The following is a 24368-nucleotide window of genomic DNA, read 5'->3' on the forward strand; positions in this document are numbered from 1 at the left end:
GCAGCTCTGGGGTTAGTGGAACTCCATCTACACTGGTCAATGGCGCAGGTCTGCCGTCAGTCCCCTCTTTCCACTAGGTGTGACTGGACTGGCAGACTGCATGTCTCTGAAGACATGGCTTTCTTCTTCCCAAGTCCTCACATTTGTTCAGGGTGTGATCTTTAGAAGAGACATTTGCCCTTTCCAAGCAGCAGGTGGGCACAGTGGACTACCTGCAGACACAGACTGTTCTTTTTCTGGGCATTATGTCTCCCTCACGTGGGTCTGAGGAGAGCCGTTGGCAGGAACTGGGTGTCCTTTCACATCTGGGAAAAAAGAGCAGGTCAGAGGAGTCAGAGACCTGTGAGTTACACTTCCATGTGGCAGCCATTGGCTCCTGAACACCTGGAATGTGGCTCTTCTGAATTGGGATGTGGTGGAAGCTTAAAATACAGAGTGCCTGTGAGAGATTTAATATGAAAAAAATCTTTTCTTAATAATATTATATTGATCACATGTTTAAATGATATAATACTTTGGATATATTGCATTAAGTAAAGTATTACATATACTTTCATCTTTTTTTTTGAGACAAGAGTCTGATTTTGTTGCCCCCAGTGGAGTGCCAAACAAACTTTAGCTTTTAACAGGAGAAAGAAGGACTGGAGACCCCACGCACCACGCACCCTCAAACTCTTGGGCTCAAGCATTCTCTTGTCTCAGTCTCCCAAGTAGCTGGGACTACAGGCGCCCGCCACAACACCTGGCTATCTTTAGAGACGAGTCTCGCTCTGGCTTAGGCTGGTCTAGAACCTGTGAGCTCAGGCAATCCGCCCGCCTCGGCCTCCCAGAGTGCTGGGATTACAGGCGTAAGGGGTTGAACTGGAACGTCTCAGCCGGTACTAGATTCCAGCACAGAGAGTAAATCCAGATTAAAAAGGGACTGAATGGGGAGCCCAGGAAAGCCTTCAGCCAGGTCCCGGATCGCATCTCCTGTCACTCAAGGCGTGAGGGGACGGGACCTAGAGCCCTACCCAATGATGGCTGCTGGGTGGGGCCTATCTGCCCCGTGCGAATCCGGAAGGACGGGACTGCTTCCGGGATGTGGCTGCCCTTTTCCCTTCAGGTTAGCTTGTGGTTTCTGAGGACTGTCTTCACCGCTCCTTCTTCAGCTGAGAAGAGGTCTAGGTGGATCTACCGCAGCTTCTGTCACCTTGTGACCAGCAGGTACTGGGATATTGGTCGGGAGGATGTTGGGACCCCCGAAATCAGGAAATGGCCGGTTGCGGCTGCGTGACCGGAGATGGGGAAGGAGCCGTTGGGATCTGGGCCTGGACCTCCACCGTAATCAACTCTGGGGTTAGGGGACCTCAGGCTACGTTAGCCGGTGGCTAAGGTCGGCCCTCGCGCCCCTCTTCCCTCACGGTGTGATTGGGCTGGGAGCTGGGACCAGGACGTCCTGTCCTGTCCCCGCAGGGTGGCGTTGGCCACAGCTCGGGGCCCTCTCCGTGCAGCCCTGTGCCCTCAGACATGCATCTCCCCCAGTTTGTGCGGTGATGACGGGAGGGTCACCCGGAAGGATGTCAACTTGGTATGCGAGTTGGTGCGTGGTCCGTGGGGTCCCATGTAGACATCGTGAAAAAGAGAGTTTATTTGGGCAAATAGCAACTTGTGAATCGGAGAACAACACTCAGCCATACTTCGTTATTTGTGGGTCTCCCAGAAGGACTTACAGAAAAGGTTTTTAGAAGGTACGTGAGAAAACCAGTTATAGACTGGTTACAGTCCTGTAGTCACCTTATTTGGAATATCTAGGTGGCTATTTTCTGGTTATGTAACCAGAATTTAATTGGGGGTTTATGGTTGGTTAGACCTAAATTTTGTTTCTAGGGTAGTCATTTACAGAAACGCATTTATGTTAGAGTCTTGTATCATTATAGGGCACTGGTGTTAGTTCAGTCTGATTGTGTCTTATTTTGTTATTTGAACACTCAACTGAAGGACTTAGATCATTCCAATTTGTGGAATGTTGGAGTATTGACATCTTAGCTATACTAATGTTATACTTGAACATTAGATGTCTTTCCGTTTATAAAGTTCTTTGATTTCTTTAGTCAAAATTTTAAAAATAATCAGGCATGGTGGCTGATGCCTAGAATCCTAGCACTCTGGGAGGTGGAGGCTGGTGGATTGCTTGAGCTCAGGAGTTCAAGGCGAGCCTAAGCAAGGTGAGATCCCGTCTCTACTAAAAATAGAAATAAAAAAAGTAGCTGGATGTTGTGACAGGTGCCTGTAGTCCCAGCTACGTGGGAGGCTCAGGCAACAGGATTGCTCACACCCAAGAGGCTGAGTTTGCTGTGAGCTATGATGCCACAAGCACTGTACCCAGGGTGACATAGGGGAGGTCACACACACACAAAAAAAAACCTCAAAAAAAAAAAATAGTGTAAAAGCCTGGCACTTCTTTAGTTAAGTTTGTTTGCAAATGTTTGTTTTTTGTGCTGTAAGGAATGGAATCATTTCTTAATTTCATTTTCATATTGTTCATTGCTAGTAAGTAAAAGTACAATTGACTTTTTTGTGTTGATCTTCAGTCTTGTCACAGCTGAACTCATATATTTGTTCTGGTGAGTTGTACTGAATTTTTTGTCTTTTCTTTTCCTTTTTTTTTTTTTATTGAGACATTCTCACTTTGTTGCCTTTGGTAGAGTGCTGTGGCATCACAGCTCACAGCAACCTCAAACTCTTGGGCTTAAGCAATTGTCCTGCCTCAGCCTCCCAAGTAAGTGGGACTACAGATGCCCACCACAACACCTGGCTATTTTTTTTTTTTTTTTAGCAGGCCGGGGCTGGGTTTGAACCCACCAACACTGGTACATATGGCCAGCGCCCTACCCACTGAACTACGGGTGCTGCCCTGTACTGAATTTTTTATAAACTTACATATGTAAATTTATGTCAGCTTTGATTAAAAATATAATTCAACTTCTTTTCTTCTGTGGAATATTTTATTTATTATTTTTATGTAATTTTTTCAGGTGGGGAATTGTCTATTCTCAACTCTTGGTGTGAAGAATGACCAGCCTCACTGAAATCAAGGTAAGCAGGAAAAGAGATTTACTGAAGAAGAGCAAGATAGATTTATAGAACAAGAGCAGGATACCCTCACCACAGACAAGGATTGGGTCTTAAGTTGGGTGTAACAAGAGGCCCTAGGTGTAATCTGGTTGTTTTTTTTTGTAGTGTCTGGAATGGGCCCTCTTCCTGGTTTAGATAAACACCACTAAATAAAGATACTAGTTTGCTGGATAGTGATTTTGCTAATTCTATTGTGCATTCTGCTGCCACATCTCTCCCTGGTGTGACATTTGCTTGAGGCAGAATCAAGGTGGGTAGCACCTTAATCCTTCTTCCCAGTTGGGGCAATTTGTTTAGGCAGCACCAGGCAGGGAGCCCACCTCCTCCCTAGTAGAGCCTGAATATCCCTCACCATATTTAACAATTTCTGTGAAGAATATTTTTAGTCCTGTGATGAATAGGGTTTTGTTCCCAAACTTCAAAGACCAGTCCTTTATAAGGATGTTACCTATAGTTTTTATAGTGTCCCTTTCCTAGTTTAGAAAGGTTTCTTTGTATTATTAGTTTGCTGGGAGTTTAATCATAAATAGTTGTTGGATTTGACAAATACTCTTCTGTGTCTGTTAGAAGTGCTTTTTTTTTGTTCGTTTGTTTGTTTTGTTTTTTTGAGACAGAGTCTCACTATGTCGTCCTTGGTAAAGTGCTGTGGCATCACAGCTCACAGCAACCTCAAACTCTTGGGCTTAAGAGATTCTCTTGCCTCAGCCTCCCAAGTAGCTGGGACTATAGGTGCCCACCACAGTGCCCAGCTAATTTTTTTGTTGTTGTTGTGGTTGTCATTGTTGTTTTAGCAGGCCTTGGCCAGGTTCAAACCCACCAGCCCTGGCGTATGTGGCCGGTGCCCTAACCACTGAGCTATGGGCGCCGAGCCAATTATTAGAAGTGTTTTTTTTTGTTCTTTATTTTGTTTCTATATTGCACTGATTGATTTTTGGATGTTAAGTCAGCGTTGCGTTTGTGAATTAATCCAATATGGTAATGATGTACAATCGTTCTTTAACATGGCTAGATTAAATTTGCTAGGTTTTGTTTTTGTGGCTTCTGGGTGCATTCTCATCATGGATATTATTCTGTACTTGTCTTTATTTTTCCTTTTTCTTTTGAGACAGTCTCCCTGTGTTGCCCTTGGTAGAGTGCTAGGGTGTCACAGCTCACAGCAACTTCAAAGTCTTAGGCTCAGGGAACTACAGGCACCTGCCACAATGCCTGGCTATTTTTAGATGGGGTGTCACTCTTGCTCGGGCTTGTGTCCCTGAGCTTGGGCAATCCACTAGCCTCAGCTCCTAGTGCTAGGATTACAGATGTGAGACACTGCGCCTGGTCTACCCATAGTTTCCTTTACTTGAATGTTTTTATCTGGCTTTAGTATTAGGGTAATACATTCTTACAGAATTATTTAGAATGCATTGCCAGTAACATTCTTCTGTTATTTGGAGGGTTTTGTGAAGAGTTGGTATTCATTCGTCACTGAATGTTTAATAGAATTTGCCAGTTATGAAATGTGGTTTAGCATTATCTTTGTGGGTAGATTTGCAATTAATTTTATCATTTTCCATGTTATATATTTCTATATTCTACTTTTTGAATTTACTTTGATAATTTTTGCTTATTAAAGTATTCATTTCAAATTTGTAGTATTCTGTGTTTCTGGGTTTTTCTAAACAGTTAACTGAAAATTCAGGGAGTAAAATGTAGAAAGAGGCTTTAGTGTAATCAACGATCTAAATTTACTTCTGAAATTTAGATCATTCATGTAATTTAGAATTACATATGAAACATATGACTGTAATTGCTGTACTTTACATTTATTGTATTAGTAAAATGTGTTACTTAAAGGAAACTAGTGATACAAGCTTGTTGACTTAAGATTTTATCAAGACAGCATACTGAACCTCCCTCATAATTTTCATCAACATTTAGATAGGACAATAAAATAAATTTTAGTAAGAACAAATGCTTAATAATGAATAGTGTGAACAAATGAAAATTTGGTGGTAAATAATTATTTTGTCCATATACTGTTATCAGATGAAATGGGTCCAGCTGCCTATCACTGTCTGACAATATGCGGAGATAGGGTTTTAGGTCCAACAAGCTTTATTTGTCAGAATGCCAGCGATTTTGGAAAACAGGAATAGTAGACTCTCAATTCTGGTCTGCCTCGGTTACAATTCAACTTTTTTTTTTTTTTTTTGTAGAGACAGAGTCTCACTGTACCACGCTCGGGTAGAGTGCCGTGATGTCACATGGCTCACAGCAACCTCTAACTCTTGGACTTAAGCAATTCTCTTGCCTCAGCCTCCCGAGTAGCTGGGACTACAGGCGCCCGCCACAACGCCCGGCTATTTTTTTGTTGCAGTTTGGCCGAGGCTGGGTTTGAACCCGCCACCCTCGGCATATGGGGCTGGCGCCCTACTCACTGAGCCACAGGCGCCGCCCACAATTCAACTTTTATAACGAAAAGGAAACCAACCCAGAAAGTTTATCTGATAGGAAGTAAAATCAAAGTGGTCTCCATTCTAACAATGCAAAATGTTTAAACAACAGAAAGGTGATTTTCTTTATTTATTTTTTTCTTTTTTTTAAAGGTGATTTTCACTTTAGAAAAATATCTAAGAGAATCATTGGAGAAAATATATCATCAAAATAACCTTTTCCAATATCACAACACCTGTTGTCTATGTGTGACTGTCTCAGAGTCTCCTGAGATAAACATCCTCACAATCATAGAAGATCATGGAGGAAGGGTGTGTGGGGAGGAATGTGAAGTCAGCAGACTACAATCACTGTACTGCTTCAGCTTAGCTTCTCCGACTCCATCTTGTAAGCCACTTTTCTGGCTTCACTGTGTTAGTTACTATTCTAAGTCATTTATACACATGGACTTAATTACTAAGAGTTTAAAATAAAGTACAATGCAATGATTTATAGACAAGGATTGATATATCAGCACATTTATAATAACACTAAAGACAGTATAGAAATAAAAAGGTTTGGCATACAATATATAAATGAACATCAAATTTTAAATAGTTTTATTGGAAAATTTGACTTAACATAGTGATGGGGCTGGTGCAGTGGCTCAAGCTGTAATCCTAGCACTCATGAGAGGCAGAGAGGGGTGGATTGCTTGAGCTGGGAAGTTTGAGGTTGCCGTGAGCCGTGACACAAGGGTACTCTAGCCTGGGTAACAGAGTGAGACTCTGTCTCCAAAAAAAAAAAAAAAGTAAACTTAATGTATGAAGTATGAGCTAAATATTAAAGTAGATGGAGCTGATGAGAGGACTAGATAGGAAAATAGAATGGACAAAAAACTTTTATATCAAAAGAATGAAAGATAATTACCAAAAAAAATGAATTATACATTTCTAAAAATAACAATGAATAAATTCATGAATTCTCAATTGTGTCAAAAGAGATAAACTACTTAACAATAAAAATAATAGTGAAGTTGCATAACAACAAGAGAAGTGAAAAAATTAAAAACAGTGAGATAGATAACCTACAAAAGTAAAAGCAAAATTTCCAAATCTTTAACAGAAACCAGAGCACAGAAATAAAGGTTTAGAGACAACGCAAAAAATATAAAAGTAAAATTCTGTATATTTTTATTGAATCAGATTAGTAACATTCTGTGACACTTGAATAATTTAACTGATGAAAAAAATAATTGTTTTCAGAAAAAAGCTTTTATAAGTACAGTTCAAATTGATGGGAATTCCATTGCATATTTTGCAGAATATTGGTTATTTTTTTATTAGAACTGTAAAGTACCAAAAGACTGACAGCTGAATAGACTTTGAACATAAGATTCTGTATACTCAGGGTGACTGGGTTGTACATGCATAGCAGGTACAGGAGACTGTGATAATTGAATTTACCCAGAACATGATTAGAAAGAAACTCAGCATCAGTGGGATGGTCTAGGTGGTCCTTCTCTCTGGGGGAAACTCTTAGGGAGAGAGTAGTGCTATGCAAGTGCTGGAAGCACCTCTGATGCATGCACAAAATAATCACCATGTGTGTATCTGAGAGCATCGTAACTCCTACAAGGAAGACATCCTTGGATTTTTTTTTTTTTTTTTAAGACAGAGTCTCACTTTGTCACCCTCAGTAGAGTAAGTACTATGGCATCATAGGTCATAGCAACCTCAAACTCCTGGGCTCAAGTGATCCTTTTGCCTCAGACTCTGAGTAGCTGGGAGTATAGGCACATGTCACAGTACCTTGCTGTGTTTTAGAGACTGGTTCTCACTCTGGCTCAGGCTGGTCTCAGACACCTAAGCTAAAGCAATCCACCTACCCTGGACTCCCAGAGTGCTACAGTTACAGGCATGAGCCACTGCACCTGGCCTGTATCCTTACATGTTGTCGGGGTAAACATCACAATGCTGGTGATGTAGCTCCAGGGGGAAAGTGAGGAGTATTTATTGAGAATCCAGAGATTGATTTGGGTTCCAGTGGATGAAACTATGGTGTTGAAGCTCAGGTAGCCACTGCAGGACAGGCTGAGGATCTATAAAAAGACAAAAACATGTAAAGTGTAATTTTTAAATGTATTTTTAAATTTCAGCAACCATGTGGTGCCGGGTCTGGTGGTGAAGGCCTGGAACATACTCAGGAGGCAGGTCGTGCAGATGGAGAGGCCCCTCATCACCATGTTCATACAGAAAGAAGTGATTTAAATTTTAAGTCATTCTGAAAATTCACTGGCCCAGGCAGACCTGGAAAAAATAAAATCAGTACAGTGAGGAGCATCACTGTGTGGATGAGAGCCAAGTGACAGGTGATCAGGGCAGTGGGCTTCTGCCTGCAGTCCGGGAGTGTGAAAATAGAGAAGAGAAGGAAGGTGCTGGCTGAGATTCCTGTACAGGTGTGGAAAACCAAGATAGTTTTTTTTTTTTTTTAATTGAAACCAAGTCTCACTTTTTTACCCCTGGTAGAGTGCTGTAGTGTCATAGCTCACAACCTCAAACTCCTGGCCTCAAACGATCCCCTTGCCTCAGCCTCCCAAGTAGCTGGGACAATAGGTGCCTACCACAGCACCTGGCTTTTTTTTCTTTTTTTAATAGAGATAGAGGTCTCTCACTTGCTCAGGCTGTCTCAAACTTGTGAGCTCAAGGGATCCATCTGCCTCAGCCTCCCAGAGTGCTGGGATTATAGGCATGAGCCACCACACCCAGCCTGGTAGTTTTCAGGTGTACCTTAAGTAGTGCACTCAGCTGATGGCAGGGAGGAAATATTGGAGGGCTGTACAGAAACTATGCAGCCATTGTAAATAGTATTTTTCATGCTGCATGGCTGGATACTTTCTGCTTAGCCCTCATATTTTATATATTATGAAGAAGAATGAGTAAACTTCATGTCATCAGCATTCTTTTTTTCAGTAGTCAAAATTGTCACCCACAGCCATCACTTTTTACTATACTCTGTGTAGTCTTCCTGTGTTTATCTCCACAGATTAGCAAAATTGATCGCATCAGAAACTATTTTCCATTTGCCATTAAACCTAATTTTTTTTTTTTCTTTTCTGAGATTAGAGTTTTGCTCTGTTACCCAGACTACAGTGCTGTGGAGTCAGCTTAGCTCACAGCAAGCTCAAACTCCTAGGTTCTAGTGAACCTCCAACCTCAGCCCCTGAAGCAGCTGGGACTACAGGCACCTACCACAATGTTCTGTTATTTTTTTTTTTTTTCCTATTTTTAATAGAGATGGAGTCTTGGGGTCTCACTCTGGCCCAGGCTGGTTTCAAATCCTGAGCTCAAGGGGTCCTCCTGCCTTGGCCTCCCAGAGTGCTACAATTGCAGGCATAGGCCACTGGACCCAGAATAACATATTTCTAAAATCTAGAAATTAGGACTTAAACATCTTTTGGGAGTATTATTGCACATACCATAAGTCCTTTTCTTTTCCTTTCCTTTTCACTTTCCTTTTTTTTGAGACAGATTCTTACTCTGTTGTTCTGGGTAGAGTGGCCATTTTATAACTCATTACAACCTCATACTCCTGGGCTCAAGTAGCTGAGACTACAGCTGCACCTAATGCCTGGCTAGTTTTTCTGTTTTTAGTACAGATGGGGGTCTCAGTTTATCTCAGGCTGGTCTCAAACCCCTGAGCTCAAGGAATTTTCCCACTTCAGTGCTAGGATTACAGGTGTGAGCCACTGCACCCAGCCACACTTACCACATATTCTTTTAAGAGCATTTTCTCAAGTGATCTTTGTCCTCTTCCTCTTTAGTTTCCAATCCAGAAATTATCCAAACTCTCTTTACCTTATTAGGGATTGGCTAAAGTTCAGCTCAATTACTAGGAGAACAAAAACTATATTAGTGATATTATACGACATTCATGATGTTGCATCAAAGTGATAACATGGTGGTCCTTTTCTTGAACCTTTCCTTAGTGTAGAAGTAGCCTACTATAATACCTTGACAGGTACTTCGATTTTCAACAATAGATGCCTTTCCCTTAAGTTTTAATGGAGATATTTCCAATATAATAGTGCTTTATAAAATTTCACTACATAATTTTAAAATTATTGTCTCATGTTATTTTCTCTGGATACTGGTATTGTTACTTTATGAAATTAATTTAATTTAAGGCTTAGAATAATTCAACTGTTTGAGAGAAAAATGATGGAAAACCACTACAATTTTTCAGATGTCTATGAGATGAAAGTATTCCATTATGTTTTCAAGGTCACATAATTATACTAGACCATAAATTCAACTGTGTATGCTAATGCAAAAATATCAATAGTTTGTATTACTGTCTCATACTCAGAAATCTGTGTTAGAGGCAAAACATTGATCAAAGACTTCTGATACGTATGTGTTTATAAGGGAGAAATTGGCTCGGTGCCCGTAGTATAGTGGTTAGGGCACCAGCTTCATACACCGAGGGTGGTGCGTTCGAACCTGGCCTGGGCCTGCTAAACAGCAATGACAACTGCATCAAAAAATATCTGTGAATTTTGGCAGGCGCCTGTAGTCCCATCTACTTGGGAGGCTTAGGCAAGACAGTCACTTAAGCCAAAGACTTTGAGATTGCTGAGAGCTGTGATGTCATAGCACTCTACCAAGAGCTACATAGTGAGACTGTCTCAAAATAAAAAAAAGTAAACTTGGGCGGCACCTGTGGCTCAGTTGGTAAGGCACCGGCCCCATATACCGAGGGTGGCTGGTTCAAACCCGGCCCCGGCTGAACTGCAACCAAAAAATAGCCGGGCGTTGTGGCAGGCACCTGTAGTCCCAGCTACTCGGGAGGTTGAGGCAGGAGAATCGCTTGGGCCCAGGAGTTGGAGGTTGCTGTGAGCTGTATGATGCCATGGCACTCTACCAAGGGCCATAAAGTGAAACTCTGTCTCTAAAAAAAAAAATAAATAAACTTCTGGCTCAGTGCTGGTAGAACAGTGGTTACAACACCAGCCACATGCACCAAGGGTGGCGGGTTTGAACCTGGCCTGGGCCAGCTAAACAACAAGGACAACTGCAACCAAAAAAAGATAGCTGGGCTTTGTGGCAGGCACCTGTAATCCCAGCTATTTGGGAGAATGAGGCCAGAGAATTGCTTAAGCCCAAGAGTTTGGGGTTGCTGTGAGCTGTGACGCCACAGCACTATATCCAAGGTGACAGCTTGAGACTGTCTCAGAAAGAAAAAAAAAATATATATATATATATGTGAGAAATCTTTTATTTAATGTAATGGATGCTACTGTTTCTCTAAAAGCTTATTTTGTCTTTTATGTTAAACAACTGAACTGAGAAAACTTCTTTGTAAATTTAAGCAACAAAGTTAAAATATGTTAATATAATATATATATATATATTTTTTTTTTTGGTAGGGACAGAGTCTCACTTTGTCGCCCTTGGTAGAGTGCTATGGTGTCACAGCTCACAGCAACCTCCAACTCCTGGGCCTAGGTGATTCTCTTATCTCAACCTCCTGAGTAGCTGGGACTACAGGCACCCTCCATAATACCCAGCCATCTTTTTGTTGCAGTTTGGCCAGGGCCAGGTTTGAACCCTCCACCCTTGGTATGTGGGGCCAGCACCCTACCCACTGAGCCACAGGCGCCGCCCAATGTTAATACAATATTTAATAAGCAAATTATAGTTTTAAAAACTTCCAGAAAGCAGCAGACATACAAAATTTAAATTATTTATATATATATATATATTTTTTTTTTTTTTTTTTTTGATACAGATTCTTACTTTGTCACCCTGGATAGACTGCCCTGGTGTCAGAGCTCCCAGCAACCTCAAACTCCTAGGCTCAAACAGTACTCTTGTCTCAGCTTCCCAATAGCTGGGACTACAGGTGCCTACCACAACGCCTGGCTATTTTTTTTTTTTTTTTAATCCACCCACCTTAGCCTCCCAGAGTATTAGGATTGCAGGCATGAACCACCAAACTGGGCCCTAAAGGATATCTTAATAAGGAGATATTGTGTCTTTTAAATTGGGAAATTATTATTCTTTCATCATGAAGTGACCTCATCTAAATGTATATACAGAAAATGCTTTAAGTTTAATTATTTTGAATGTGTAAAATACTAAAAGCTTATTTTCTGGAAGTATTTGAAAGCAGTCTAATTTTATCAGCTCCTAAACTTCATTAATTCTACAAAGATTTGATCAATGTTAGAAAGTGATATTTCTAGATTGCCTTATGTTAACAAAAAGAAGACAATCTTAATTAGTAATAACTGGAACAAAATAATCTTTATGATGATCAGATAAAATCTTATTAATGTAAAATGTTGAAAACATGATATAATTTTAAACAGCTATAAAATTTTGTAAATGTACTAAAGTGCCTTTACACTTATAAGAAGAAAGAATTATGACTAAATTATTTTAATTCTTTCAGATTCCCTGTACTTTAAAAGGTAAAATGTCTCCTAGGTCCCTATGTTATGGTAAATTAATAAACATAAATAAGCAAGAAAGTATAACAATTTTAGTCCAAATACAGCATTACAAATTATGAGTCTTTTAAAAATGTACAAATTTATGTCATCAGTAGATTCACAAAATTCGTCTTTTATCTGGAAAAGAAATCTGCAATTTTTTTAATTTTAATTTTTACTTTATTTTTTTCTTTTTTTTTTGAGGCAGAGTTTCACTTTGTCACCCTCGGTAGAGTGCCATGACAACATAGCTCACAGCAACCTCCAACTCTTGGGCTCAAGCAGTTATACTACAGGTGCCCACCACAAGGCCTGGCTACTTTAGAGATGGGGTCTCGCTCTTGCTCAGGCTGGTCTGCAACCTGTGAACTCAGGGCAATGCACCTGCCTCGGCCTCCCAGAGTGCTAGGATTGTAGGGGTGAGCCTCTGCGCCCAGCCAATGTTTTTATTTTTTTTTTTGAGACAGAGTCTTACTCTGTTGCCTTGGGTAGAATGCTATGGCCTCGTACCTCACAGCAACCTCAAACTCTTGGGCTTGAGCAATCTCCTCTTGGCTTTATCCTTCGCTCGAGCTCCAGGCGCCAGCCACAATGCCCTAGTTTTAAAAACAAGGTCTTGCTCTGGCTAAGGCTGGACTTAAACTCCTGAGCTCAAGCATTCCACCCGCATTGGCCTTCCAGAGTGCTAGGACTAGAGGCATGAGCCACTGCTCCCAGCCTACTGTATAATTCATTAAGATATGACTAAAATTATGAGGAGAGGATTCTAGTACTTCACTGAGACAATACTCCCTCATCTCACACCCACCTGAGCCTTGAGCTCTCCCAGTTAGTGAGATGGAGAAATAGACACTTGCCTAGCTGCGCCTGTGGAGGAAGTTCATGTGTGTGAGATGAGGCGTATGATACATGATTATAAGGAAGCAAATCCATCAGGCCCATTAATCATTATTGTAGAAGCAGGATAATCCCTTGGCTTTGGGATTGTTACATAAAGGGAATCCAAACAGGAGAAACTAAAGTTAGCTAATTACTGGAGAATAGCAGGTGAAGAATTAACCTGGGCTGCAAAATTTGCCATGTGTGATCTTATTTTTCAGGTCATCTTGGCTTGTGAGTTGGATTATATCAGTTCTTGTCAATAAAATAGAAGCTTCTGAATATCCCTAACTTAAAAAACAAGTAGAACACTATATCAGATTTCTTTTCTTTTCTTTTTTTTTTTGTAGAGACAAGAGTCTCACTGTACCGCCCTTGGGTAGAGTGCCATGGCGTCACATGGCTCACAGCAACCTCTAACTCTTGGGCTTTTGCGATTCTCTTGCCTCAGCCTCCCGAGCAGCTGGGACTACAGGCGCCCACCACAACGCCCAGCTATTTTTTTGTTGCAGTTTGGCCGGGGCTGGGTTTGAACCCGCCACCCTCGGCATATGGGGCCGGCGCCCTACTCAGTGAGCCACAGGCGCTGCCTCAGATTTCTAAATGTATTCTCGGTGGTGCAAGTGATTCCTGGTAATTTTCATATATTTTCCCTAGTAATCCCTACGTTTGGGTTACATCTTGATTACAAACCCTTTTGAGGGAATTAGGGCAAGCCCCCTCTGTGAGATCTACTTAGGCAAAGGGTTTTGTCCTGCAGAGGACGAAGTTCTGAGCGAGGGAACCTGTCATGGAGAGCAAAATGCAGGATAGTTTTAGCCCAGGAGTATCTTGCAGATGCATTGATTATGGGCATAAGGGACAGTTCCATTTTAGATAGCACTGAGAATCTTTGACCTCCGTCAGGTATGTTAGTTTGATGTGAAGCATCGGGGTCCAGCAGGGCTGTGCTCTTTACCCCATCACTCAGTCTCTGCTATTTCTACTCACGGGGTGTTTTATTCATACACTGAGCATCAGAGTACCCACTCCTTGGTAGCAGCCAAACCTTTTTTTTTTTTTTTTTTGTAGAGACAGAGTCTCACTGTACCGCCCTTGGATAGAGTGCCATGATGTCACACGGCTCACAGCAACCTCTAACTCTTGGGCTTACGTGATTCTCTTGCCTTAGCCTCCCAAGCAGCTGGGACTACAGGTGCCCACCACAATGCCCGGCTATTTTTTTTGTTGTTGCAGTTTGGCCGGGGCTGGGTTTGAACCCACCACCCTTGGCATATGGGGCCGGTGCCCTACTCACTGAGCCACAGGTGCCGCCCTTTTCTGGGATCTTCCAACAAGATTTTTTAAAAATCTTAAAATGCCTTCTCTTCAGTGAAACCATCCTTGGAGTTAGTCATTGCTCTCACCTTATCTGATAAGGTGACTCTAACTTGATATTCCTCTTCTTTTGGTCCAGACTTTCATATTTGAAAAGTAGCTTCAAGTTAAGGAAAAGTCATTTTTCCAGTTCGGTTCTCTGAAAAACTTCTATCTCGCACTAAAAGTCACAGTCCAGGAGTGAAGCAATCACGTGCTAAACTTCAGGAGTTTAGCCAAATGGAAAGATGTTATGAACACTTCTTGCATTGGTTGATCTTATTTATCACCACAGTCCTGGAAATGCACAGTCCTGAAAAGGGTGGCCTCTCTGTGCACACATGAAATTTTTAAAAAGGAGTGGGCGATATGGAGGGGACTCAGGCTTGAAAACCACAAATCAGCACAATGAAAACAAACGATAATGAATAATGAGCACTAGAATTAAAATTACCAGATGTTCTAGAGTTGGTGTGCCATTTTTCAATTGTTCTGAACACCACATTACAAAAGAACTATTTTGAAAAATAAAAAAGGAAAAAATATCTATAAACTGTTGAATGAACAACCCTCACTTGTTCCTGATAAACTTCAATCACATCTTCTTTCTCCATTGTCAGTTCTTTTGGAGTATGATTATCAGCAATTCTCTGACCTTTAAAGAGAAACCTGAGTGAATTCATTGGAACTCCCTGTCTTTGACAGTATATTCTTCAAGTTTCTTGAGATGAGTTGTCATTTTCAATTTGAAGTGAATCTCACTGCTGTCCAGTGACTTCGAGTTTATTGTAATCTTCTTTCTTATCCCGTATTCAGTTGAAGGTTTTGCCTCCTGGTCAGACATGGTGATGGTCAGCGGTGATAATTTTTGAAGTACATTGTGTATTTGATGCAGAGCTTAAGCATAATGTAATGTAATTCACCATCCAGGTGAACAAATAAGCATTAAGCAATGCTGTTGTGTTCCCTAGAGGTGACCCCACACCCATTTTTTTGTTGTTGTTTGTAGCTTAACTCTCCATTTTGCATAAAGCAGTATTTTTTTCAGTTTTACCTCTTGAGTTTTCAGCAGCTAAATGTTACTATTAGTACACTACTCGTATTATGCTGAAAAAAATGTTTCTGCTTTCTGTGCCTCATTCTGTGGTGCACATGCTGCTGTCTGAGCCTGTGGGTCACCCAGTTTACTACCTCGTTTCACTTGTATTAGGACTTGAGTAGTTTCAGGTTATATTTGGGTCTTAATATTGCACTGTCCCACATCCATGGGACCTTGATAGCGGCTTTTGTCTTCTGCATATTTATTTCTAAAACCTTTATTTTTGTTCATTCAGTGTGCCTAAGGCTCCCCTTTGGTGCCTGGAACTATAGGCATTGTCTCCTGGAACTCAAATGTCCTTAAGTTCAAGACCATGGCCCTAGGGCTTGGGCATGGTGGCTCATGCCTGTAATCCTAGAATTCGGGAAGGCTGAAGCAGGCGGATAGCTCAGAAGTTTGAAACCAGCCTGAGCAAGAGTGTAACACTGTTACTACTAACAAGAAAGATAGGAGGCGTTGCCTGTAGCTCAGTCAGCGGGGCACCGTCACGGACACTGAGGGTGGCAGGTTCAAACCTGGCCCCTGCCAGCTAAAACAATGACAACTGCAAAAAAAAAAAAAAATAGCTGGGAGTTGTGGTGGGCGTCTGTAGTCCCAGCTACTTGGGAGGCTGAGGCAAGAGAATTGCTTAAGCCCAAGAGTTGGAGGTTTCCGTGAGCTGTGACAACACGGCACTCTACCAAGGGTGACATAGTAGGATGAGACTCTGTCTCAAATAAATACATAAATAAAATAATAAAAAATAATAATAGTATCCTGCTTGGAATTTGGGGACATTAGTAGCAGACTCCTATGGTGTTATTATGAAGATTAATTCTCACACTATGATGTCCCCAGCACAGTACTCTGTGATATACTTGTGAGTAACTTGGCCCCTACTCAGTAGACACCACATTAGCACATGCGTATGATTGCAGACTCACTCAGACATTGCTGTCTTCTCCAGGCTTCTGTAAACTTTAAATGGCCATCAAAGGATGTGATCTTCAGGACATTAGGTGTGCTGTGATAAGAGTGTTGGGTATGAGGGACTCTGTCTTGTGTCTGCTGTCTCTAGCTGATTGTTCCTGATAATGGGTCTGGGAGAGCCAAGCATTTAGAGAGACTTGTCATAGAAACCACTTCAGAGACCCCTTCCAAACCAGCAGAACCACATTACTTAAAGTAGTTCCCAGAATCCCAGAATCCCAGATGATTTGAAATTTTGGAGACAGAATTTAGCTAAGTGTTTCTCAGCCTCATTGGTGTCACATGGGCATTTGAAGACATTCTGTCACTTGTGCCCTTCCCCCACCGATTCTGTTTTCTATGATTAGATCTAGATTATGATTTAATTTCCCCACTCATATCACAGTGGTGATTATGCTCTGTTTGTGGTCATTGACATCTGATACCAATTTGTTCCATTACAGCCGATGGTAACTTGAGTAAGTAACTCATTCACTTGAGTAAGGGACTCTGCTAGATTCCTTCACTATCAAGGTTATTATTTTTCTCTGTGTCATTAATGCTATTAATAGCTAGGGCAGGCGTCCTCAAACTGCAGCCCGCGGGCCACATAAAGCAATGTGATTGTATTTGTTCCCATTTTGTTTTTTTACTTTAAAATAAGATATGTGCAGTGTGCATAGGAATTTGTTCAGTTTTTTTTCTTTTTAAACTATAGTCCGGCCCTCCAACCGTCTGAGGGACAGTGAATTAGCCCCCTGTTTAAAAAGTTTGAGGACACCTGATCTAGGGAGAATTTACTAAGTGCTGTGTATAAGCCATCACACTTAATGCAAAAACTCCCGTTTTTAGTTTCCATTGTGTCATAGCTTGATTTGGAATATAAAGGCACTCATATTTATTAACTGGAGTTGGTACTTTTGAAATTGGTCAAAACTAAAAAATCTCAGTCTTGGTTTTTATTTTATTCTTTCCTCATGTCTCAAACATATGTTTCATTATTACCTTTCTGCATGTTCAGGGCATAGAAATAAGTATTAAAATATATGAGTAATATATTTAAGCATCTCAAAAATTTAATATGTAAGAGGGCTGTTAGAGTAAATTAAACAAACATTGGAAAAAATAAAATGCTCAGAAAAGATAGCTCAGGTGTTAGTTAATATCTTAGTGTGTGGTGGTCTCCATAGTATGTTTAAAACCATCAATGGATTTATAATACTTTTACAATTAAATATATTTATTAATACAAAAATATTCTACTATCACTTTTAATTTACATATAGCTAAAATTTTTATGCATTTGTGTACTGAAAGTATAAGCATTATTTGAGCAATTTTGTGTTGCTGCCTTCTTAGGTTTTTATTACTCTTCTTAGTTATAAAATCTGCTCTAAACATTTGGTTAGGGTTGGCTCTGTATCTTGACCTGTATGACCCTTGAGATAAACTGGAGTAAAACCAGTCTCTAGTTTTCACAGGATAATTTTCAAAATATTCCCATGAAAGAATGTTTTTCTCAGGTTATTTTTGTGGTTTTAAGCATTAATATTATAAAAAACTGCTAGAATGACATCTAGCATTATGTAGCAAATGTCCAAAAAGGATTGCTCTATTCTTGCTATTACGTTGTAATCTGAGTATTTTATGAAACTCTCAATTCCATTTTAACCCATGAATTCTTCTCTCACTTTTCTACCTCTCTGCTGTTTGCAAGTGTGGCTTTTAGAGGTGAGGCATGAACATCACTGGTGAGTTTGTTAGCAATGCGGAATCTTAGCCCCACCCAGACTTCCTGAATCAGAATCTGCATTATGCTAATAAGATCTACAGTTCATTGTTGTACACATAAAATTGGGAGAAATATGCTTCTAACTCACCATGACTTTTTCATGAGTAATAGACAAGAGTGATTCTGTATGATGTAATTATAACACTCAAAATGTACATTCCTGTGTCGATGTCTTAGTTTTATATTTTACATTCTATATAAGCATAGTGTCTATACTGATTTGTTGCTATTAGGAAGTTTATCTGAAATAGAATTTAATATAAATCTCTGTTGATGGTTTAAACATACTATAGCTAACACCATACACAAAGATATTAACTAACATCTAAGCTGTTTTTACTGAGCATTTTATTTTTTCCAATGTTTGTTTTAAAATTCTATTCCCAGAGAAGTGGAAAATGCCTTTAGGTGTATTAATGTTTTGAAGTCTCTTATGTAATTGAGGTCATAGACATATGTCAGAGCCATTACTCTTAGCACCCTCATTTTATCTTGGGTCCAATTAAGTACTTTGCGGAATACCTGCCCATGATCACATAGTGAATGATGTGTTTTTTATTTATTATTTCAGGAACTATTGACATTCAGAGATATTACCATAGAATTTACTGCAGAGGAATGGGAATACCTGGACCCTGCTCAGCAGAATTTGTATAGAGATGTGATGTTAGAGAACCTCAGAAACCTGGTCTCTATAGGTAAGAAAGAATACCTTACCTTCAGAATTTCTAATTTACTTCAAGGTTGTTTTCTTTTTTTCCTTTGCTGAACGTGTCTTTGAAACTTGTGATTTTTATGGATAAGTCTCAGATTCTTGATTTTAGGAAAAAAGACTGAAGTTCATTAACATACAAAAAAATTCTTATGTTTGACTTCTTTTTTCACCTTCTTTCTTGAGATGATTTGCCAGTTTCACTCTAGTTTAGTGGTAATTCCAAAAATTCAGTGATATAAAATATTTGTTTGTATACTTTAAAATTCTATTCTTCCTATTTTCTTAATTTCAGGTTAATGTGAGGGTAAAAATGATTAGGTTACCTGTTTCCTTTTGTTAAGTGAAATCCCTGTAGTGGTTGTGCCCCTCATTCAGGATTTGTAGATACTCACTTACATAGTACCCATTGGGTGAGAGCACACCAATCCTCCTCATCTATCCTCTCTCCCCTCTCTGCATTTCACCCTGCCCCCTACTTGAGTTTAATTGTGTTATTATTGTGTAGGCCAATATTGGTTTGTTTCCAGGCCTCATAATTAATATTGAGTATATTGCATACTTGCTTTTCCATTCCTGTGATACTTTTATTATAAAGAATGTTCTCCAACTCCATACAGGTTAATGTAAAAGGTGAGAAGTCTCTGTCATTTTTATGGCTGAATAGTATTCCATGATATACATATACTATGGTTAATTTATCCATTCATAGGTTGATGGACACGTGAGTTGATTCCACATCTTGGCATTTGTAAATTAAGCTGTGATAAATATTCTAGTGCAAATATTGTCCTTATGATAAAATGATTTTTTTTTTCTCGGTAGATACTTAGTAATGAGATTGGGGGATCAAATGGAAGGTTTACTTTGAGTTCTTTGAGGATTCTCCACACTTCTTTCCAAAGAGGCTGTATTTGCAATCTCACCCATAATGTAAAAGTGTTCTCTTCTCACCATAACTACACCAGCATCTGCAACTTTGGGACCTTGTGATGTGGGCTATTCTCCCTGGGGTTAGGCGATATCTCAGTGTGATTTTGATTCGCATTTCTCTGATCCTTAGGAACGATGAGCACGTTTTCATGTGTGTGTTAGCCATTCATCTGTCTTCAGAGAAGGTTCTGTTTTTGTCTCTTGCCCAGTAATTCATGAGATTGTTTGCTCTTATTTTGTTGATTGAGTTCACTGTAGATTCTAGTTATCAACACTTTGTCAGATTTGTAACATGCAAATATCCTTTCCCATTGTGAAGATTGTTTGCTTTAATTATTATGCCCTTAGTGTGTAGAAACTTTTTAGCTCATTTAAATTGTATTTATTTGTTTCTGTTGTTGTGATTGCCAATTGAGTCTTTTTCATAAAATCTTTCCCCAAGTTGATATTGTTAAGAATTTTTCCTACTGTTTCTTCTAGGATTTTTATTGATTTCTTAGATTTAAATCTTTTAATCATAGTTGATTTTTGTAATAAGTGAGAGATGTGGGTCCAGTTTCTGTCTCCTCCATATGGTTATCCAGTTCTGCACCATTTATTGAATAGTGATCTTTTTCCCCAGTGTATGCCTTTGTTTGGATTATCGATGATTAGATAATAATTAGAGGCTTGTTTCATCTCTAGGTTTCCTATTCTGTTCCATAGATCTATGTCTCCATTTTTTGTGCCAGTACCATATTATTTTGATCACTGTAAATTTGTAGTATAACCTGAAGTCTAGTAGAGTGATGCCTTCAAATTTCTTTCTGTTGCTAAAAATTATGTTGGCTTTACAGAATTTTTTTCCCTGATTCCATACAAAATGATGAACTTTTTTTTTTTTTTTTGAGTTTTTCACTTCCTGTTTATTTTATTTATTTATTTATTTTTTTGTGGTTTTTTGGCTGGGGCTGGGTTTGAACCCTCCACCTCCGGCATTTGGGACCCGCGCCCTACTCCTTGAGCCACAGGCACCGCCCACTTCCTGTTTATTTTTAATTCAGTCATATTTGGATGTGAAGTATAAGATTCACAAATTTAAAAGGCTTCTTATTAAATATTTTTCAGAGGCTGTCTGAAAATAGTAATTGGAAAATAATTTTTTAGAATCTTCTATATTACTCTCTTCTCTACCAAGTACCATACTAAGTACTTAAATACTTAAGAATACATTTAAAATATTCTACCAGGGCTGGGTACAGTGGCTCACACCTGTAATCCTAGCACTTGGGAGGCCAAGGCGGGTGGATTGCCTAAGCTCACAGGTTTGAAACTAGCATGAGCCAGAGCGAGACACAGTTTCTAAAAATAGCCAGGCATTGTGGTAGGCACCTGTAGTCAAAGCTACTTGGGAGGCTGAGGCAAGAGAATCGCTTGAGCCCAAGAGTTGGAGGTTGCTGTGAGCTATGAAGCTACAGCACTCTACTGAAGGTGACAAAGTGAGACTCTGGCTCAAAAATAATAATAAAATAAAATAAAATATCTTACCAGGACTGTCAAATTAGTAAATTGAACAATAATTTTTTTGAACATTCTGTAATTTTTCCTCTACTGAGTTCAATAAAAAGTTAAAAATTGAAGAACCCCAAGCAAAATTCTTGTGACTTTTTCTAATAAAATAGAACTTGTTGTCTTTAATCTGGACCTGCTGCCCCATTTTGAAACAAATATAAATAGAGAGGAAACACAGTAGGAGGAAAAGAATGAAGCAAATGACAAAGGTGATAGATTGAAATGTCAAGAAAAAAGCCAGATCTTAACATGTAGATTTAGAACCTCTGGCACAGGGAAAGTAATTTTTGAGAAGCCTAAGTTTATTTCTTTTGTTATCATAGAAGAACATCTTTTTCATGCTCTTAAATTACTTGAGAATTGATTCTCCTTAAGATTGTGGAAAATATTATTGTCTGATTCTCCTTCAGTGATCTTCCATCAAATTCACAGTGAAAGCCAAAGTTCTCCCTTTGGCCTGTGAGGGTTATGGTCTACTTCTCCATGTCTTTGTGGGTCCTGGGAAAAACTTTGCCTATTTCTGCCTACTTCTTTATAAAGCTATATGTATGTGTATATATATTTTTTAATTTTTTTTTTTTGAGACAGAGTTTCCCTTTGTCACCTTGGTAGAGTGCTGTGGCATCAAACTCAAACTCTTGAGCTCAAGTGATCCTCTTGCTTCAGTTTTTCATTTGTTAGTAGAGACAGGATCTCACTGTTGCTCATGCTGGTCTTGAACTAATGAGGTCAAGTGATCCACTTGCCTCAGTCTCCTAGAGTGCTAGAATTATAGGTGTGAGCCACGATACCCAGCCTATGTGAAGCTATTTTTAAGTTCTGGTTTTGTCTCATGCCAAAAGTATGTTAAGCATAGAGGTCACATTGTGATATTTATTCAGAAGTCGCAGGAACACTATAGATGTGTGTCAAATATTTTCTGTTTTATTAATTTTCAGTCCTATTCAGGTTTCAAAGGTGGTTCAATAGAAATTGAGGCTCTGTAATTTCTTCAAAGCACAAAGACCCTCCCTTTAATTAAATATTAAATGACTACTCTGGGTACAGAGGCAGGTAGATTGCCGGAGCTCAGGAATTGAAGACCTCATCTCTAAAAATAGCCAAGTTTTGTGGCAGGCACCTGTAATCTTAGCTACTTGGGAGGCTGAGGCAAGAGAATCGCTTGAGCTGAAGACTTTGAAGTTACTGTGAGCTATGATGCTATGGTACTCTACTGAGGGGGACAAAGTGATATTCTGTCTCAAAAAAAGAAGTGAGATTCTGTCTCAAAAAAAAATATATGTATATATATATATATATATACATACATACATATATATGTATATATGTATGTGTATATATACACATATATGTATATATATGTATGTGCACACATATATACATATGTATATATATGTATGTGTATATATATATACACATACGTATTATATATATATATACACATATATATGTATGTATATAATAACATTTTACATATTTGATTCGATATTTTTTTTAATACAGAGTTCACTTTGTAGCCCTTGGTAGAGTGTCATGGAGTCATAGCTCATAGCAACCTCAAACTCTTGGGATCAAATGATCCTTTTTCCTCAGCCTCCAAAGTAGCTGAGAGTATAGGTGCTTTCTACAATACCCAGCTATTTTTAGAGACTGGGTCTCACTTTAGCTCTGGCTGGTCTCGAACTCCTGAGTTCAGGCAATCCATCTACCTGGGCCTCCAAGAGTGCTAGGATTAGGGTCATGAGCTACAGTGTCGGCCTTACGTAATTAATTTTTTAACATGGCTCGTTGGCCGTAGCACAGTGGTTATGGAGCCAGCCACATACACGGAGACTGGTGGGTTCAAACCCGGCCTGGGCCTGCTAGACAACTATGACAGCTGCAACAAAAAATAACCAGGTGTTGTGGCGGGTACCTGTAGTCCCAGCTACTTAGGAGGCTGAGGCAAGAGCATCGCTTGAACCAAGAGTTTGAGGTTGTGGGTGGCGTTTGTGGCTCAGTGAGTAGGGCACCAGCCCCATATACCGAGGGTGGCGGGTTTGAACCCAGCTCCAGCCAAACTGCAACAAAAAATAGTCGGGCGTTGTGGTGGGCACCTGTAGTCCCAGCTACTTGGGAGTCTAAGGCAAGAGAATCGCCTAAGCCCAAGAACTGGAAATTGCTGTGGGCTGTGACGCCACGGCACTACTGAGTACGATAAAGTGAGACTTTGTCTCAAAAAAAAAATAAACCAACAAGAGTTTGAGGTTGTTGTGAGCTGTGACAGCATAGCACTTTACTGAGGGCAACATAGTGAGACTCTGTCTCAAAAAAGAATAAAAACAAACAAACAAAAAAAAGTTATATTAGTTTGCAGTCCCACCAGCAGTATAAAACTGTTTCCTTCTCTCCACATGCACACTGGCATCTGCAATTATGAGACTTTGTGATGTGGGCGATTTTCACTGGGGTTAGATGATATTTCAGGGTGGTTTTGATTTGCATTTCTCTAATTATAAGGGATGATGGGCATTTTTTCATATGTTTATAAGTCTGTCTTTTTTTTTTTTTTTAAGAGACAGAGTCTCATTTTATCACCCTAGGTAGAGTGCTTGTGGTGTCACACCTCACAGCAACCTTCAACTCTTGGGCTTAGGCGATTCTCTTGCCTCAGCCTCCCGAGTAGCTGGGACTACAGGTGTCTGCCAAAATGGCCAGCTATTTTTTGTTTGCAGTTTGGCTGGGGCTGGGTTCGAACCTGCTGTCATAGGTATATGGTGCCGGCACCCTACCCACTGAGCCACAGGTGCTGCCTGATTTGTCTGTCTTCTTTAGAGAAGGTTCTATCATCTCTCTTGCCCAGTGATCTAAGGGATTGTTGGCTTTTTTTAATGTTTATTACTTTGAGTTCTCCGTAGATCTTTGTTATCAAGCTTTTGTCTGAATCAAAATATGCAAATATCCTTTCCCAATGCGTAGGTTGTCTGTTTGCTTTGGTTGTTGTTGCCTTAACTGTACAGATGCTTTTCAGTTTCATTAAGTCCCATTTGTTTATTTTTGTTGTTGTTGCAATTGCCATGGGAGTCTTTTC

General features: G+C 39.8%; 1 protein-coding gene and 1 pseudogene across 4 annotated transcripts in view; one reads left to right on the plus strand and one right to left on the minus strand.

Annotated features, from left to right (window-relative positions):
* Positions 1-1072: 1072 nt before the first annotated feature.
* LOC128572964 (zinc finger protein 99-like) overlaps positions 1073-24368 on the plus strand; it is a 56487-nt gene continuing 33191 nt past the window's right edge. The window contains exons 1-4 of one of the 4 annotated variants that reach the window (XM_053573126.1): positions 1077-1206; positions 1525-1730; positions 3018-3078; positions 18674-18800. In XM_053573126.1, coding sequence (XP_053429101.1) covers positions 3055-3078; positions 18674-18800 — 151 coding nt within the window. In that variant the 5' untranslated portion in view covers positions 1077-1206; positions 1525-1730; positions 3018-3054. Of the gene's footprint in view, positions 1207-1524; positions 1731-3017; positions 3079-18671; positions 18801-24368 lie in introns of those variants that run through there. The other 3 variants (XM_053573125.1, XM_053573128.1, XM_053573127.1) reach the window with 3 other exon arrangements.
* Positions 14779-15107, minus strand: LOC128573061 (small ubiquitin-related modifier 1-like; annotated as a pseudogene).

This window comes from Nycticebus coucang, chromosome 20 (assembly GCF_027406575.1).
Source record: "Nycticebus coucang isolate mNycCou1 chromosome 20, mNycCou1.pri, whole genome shotgun sequence".
Lineage (NCBI taxonomy): Eukaryota > Metazoa > Chordata > Mammalia > Primates > Lorisidae > Nycticebus > Nycticebus coucang.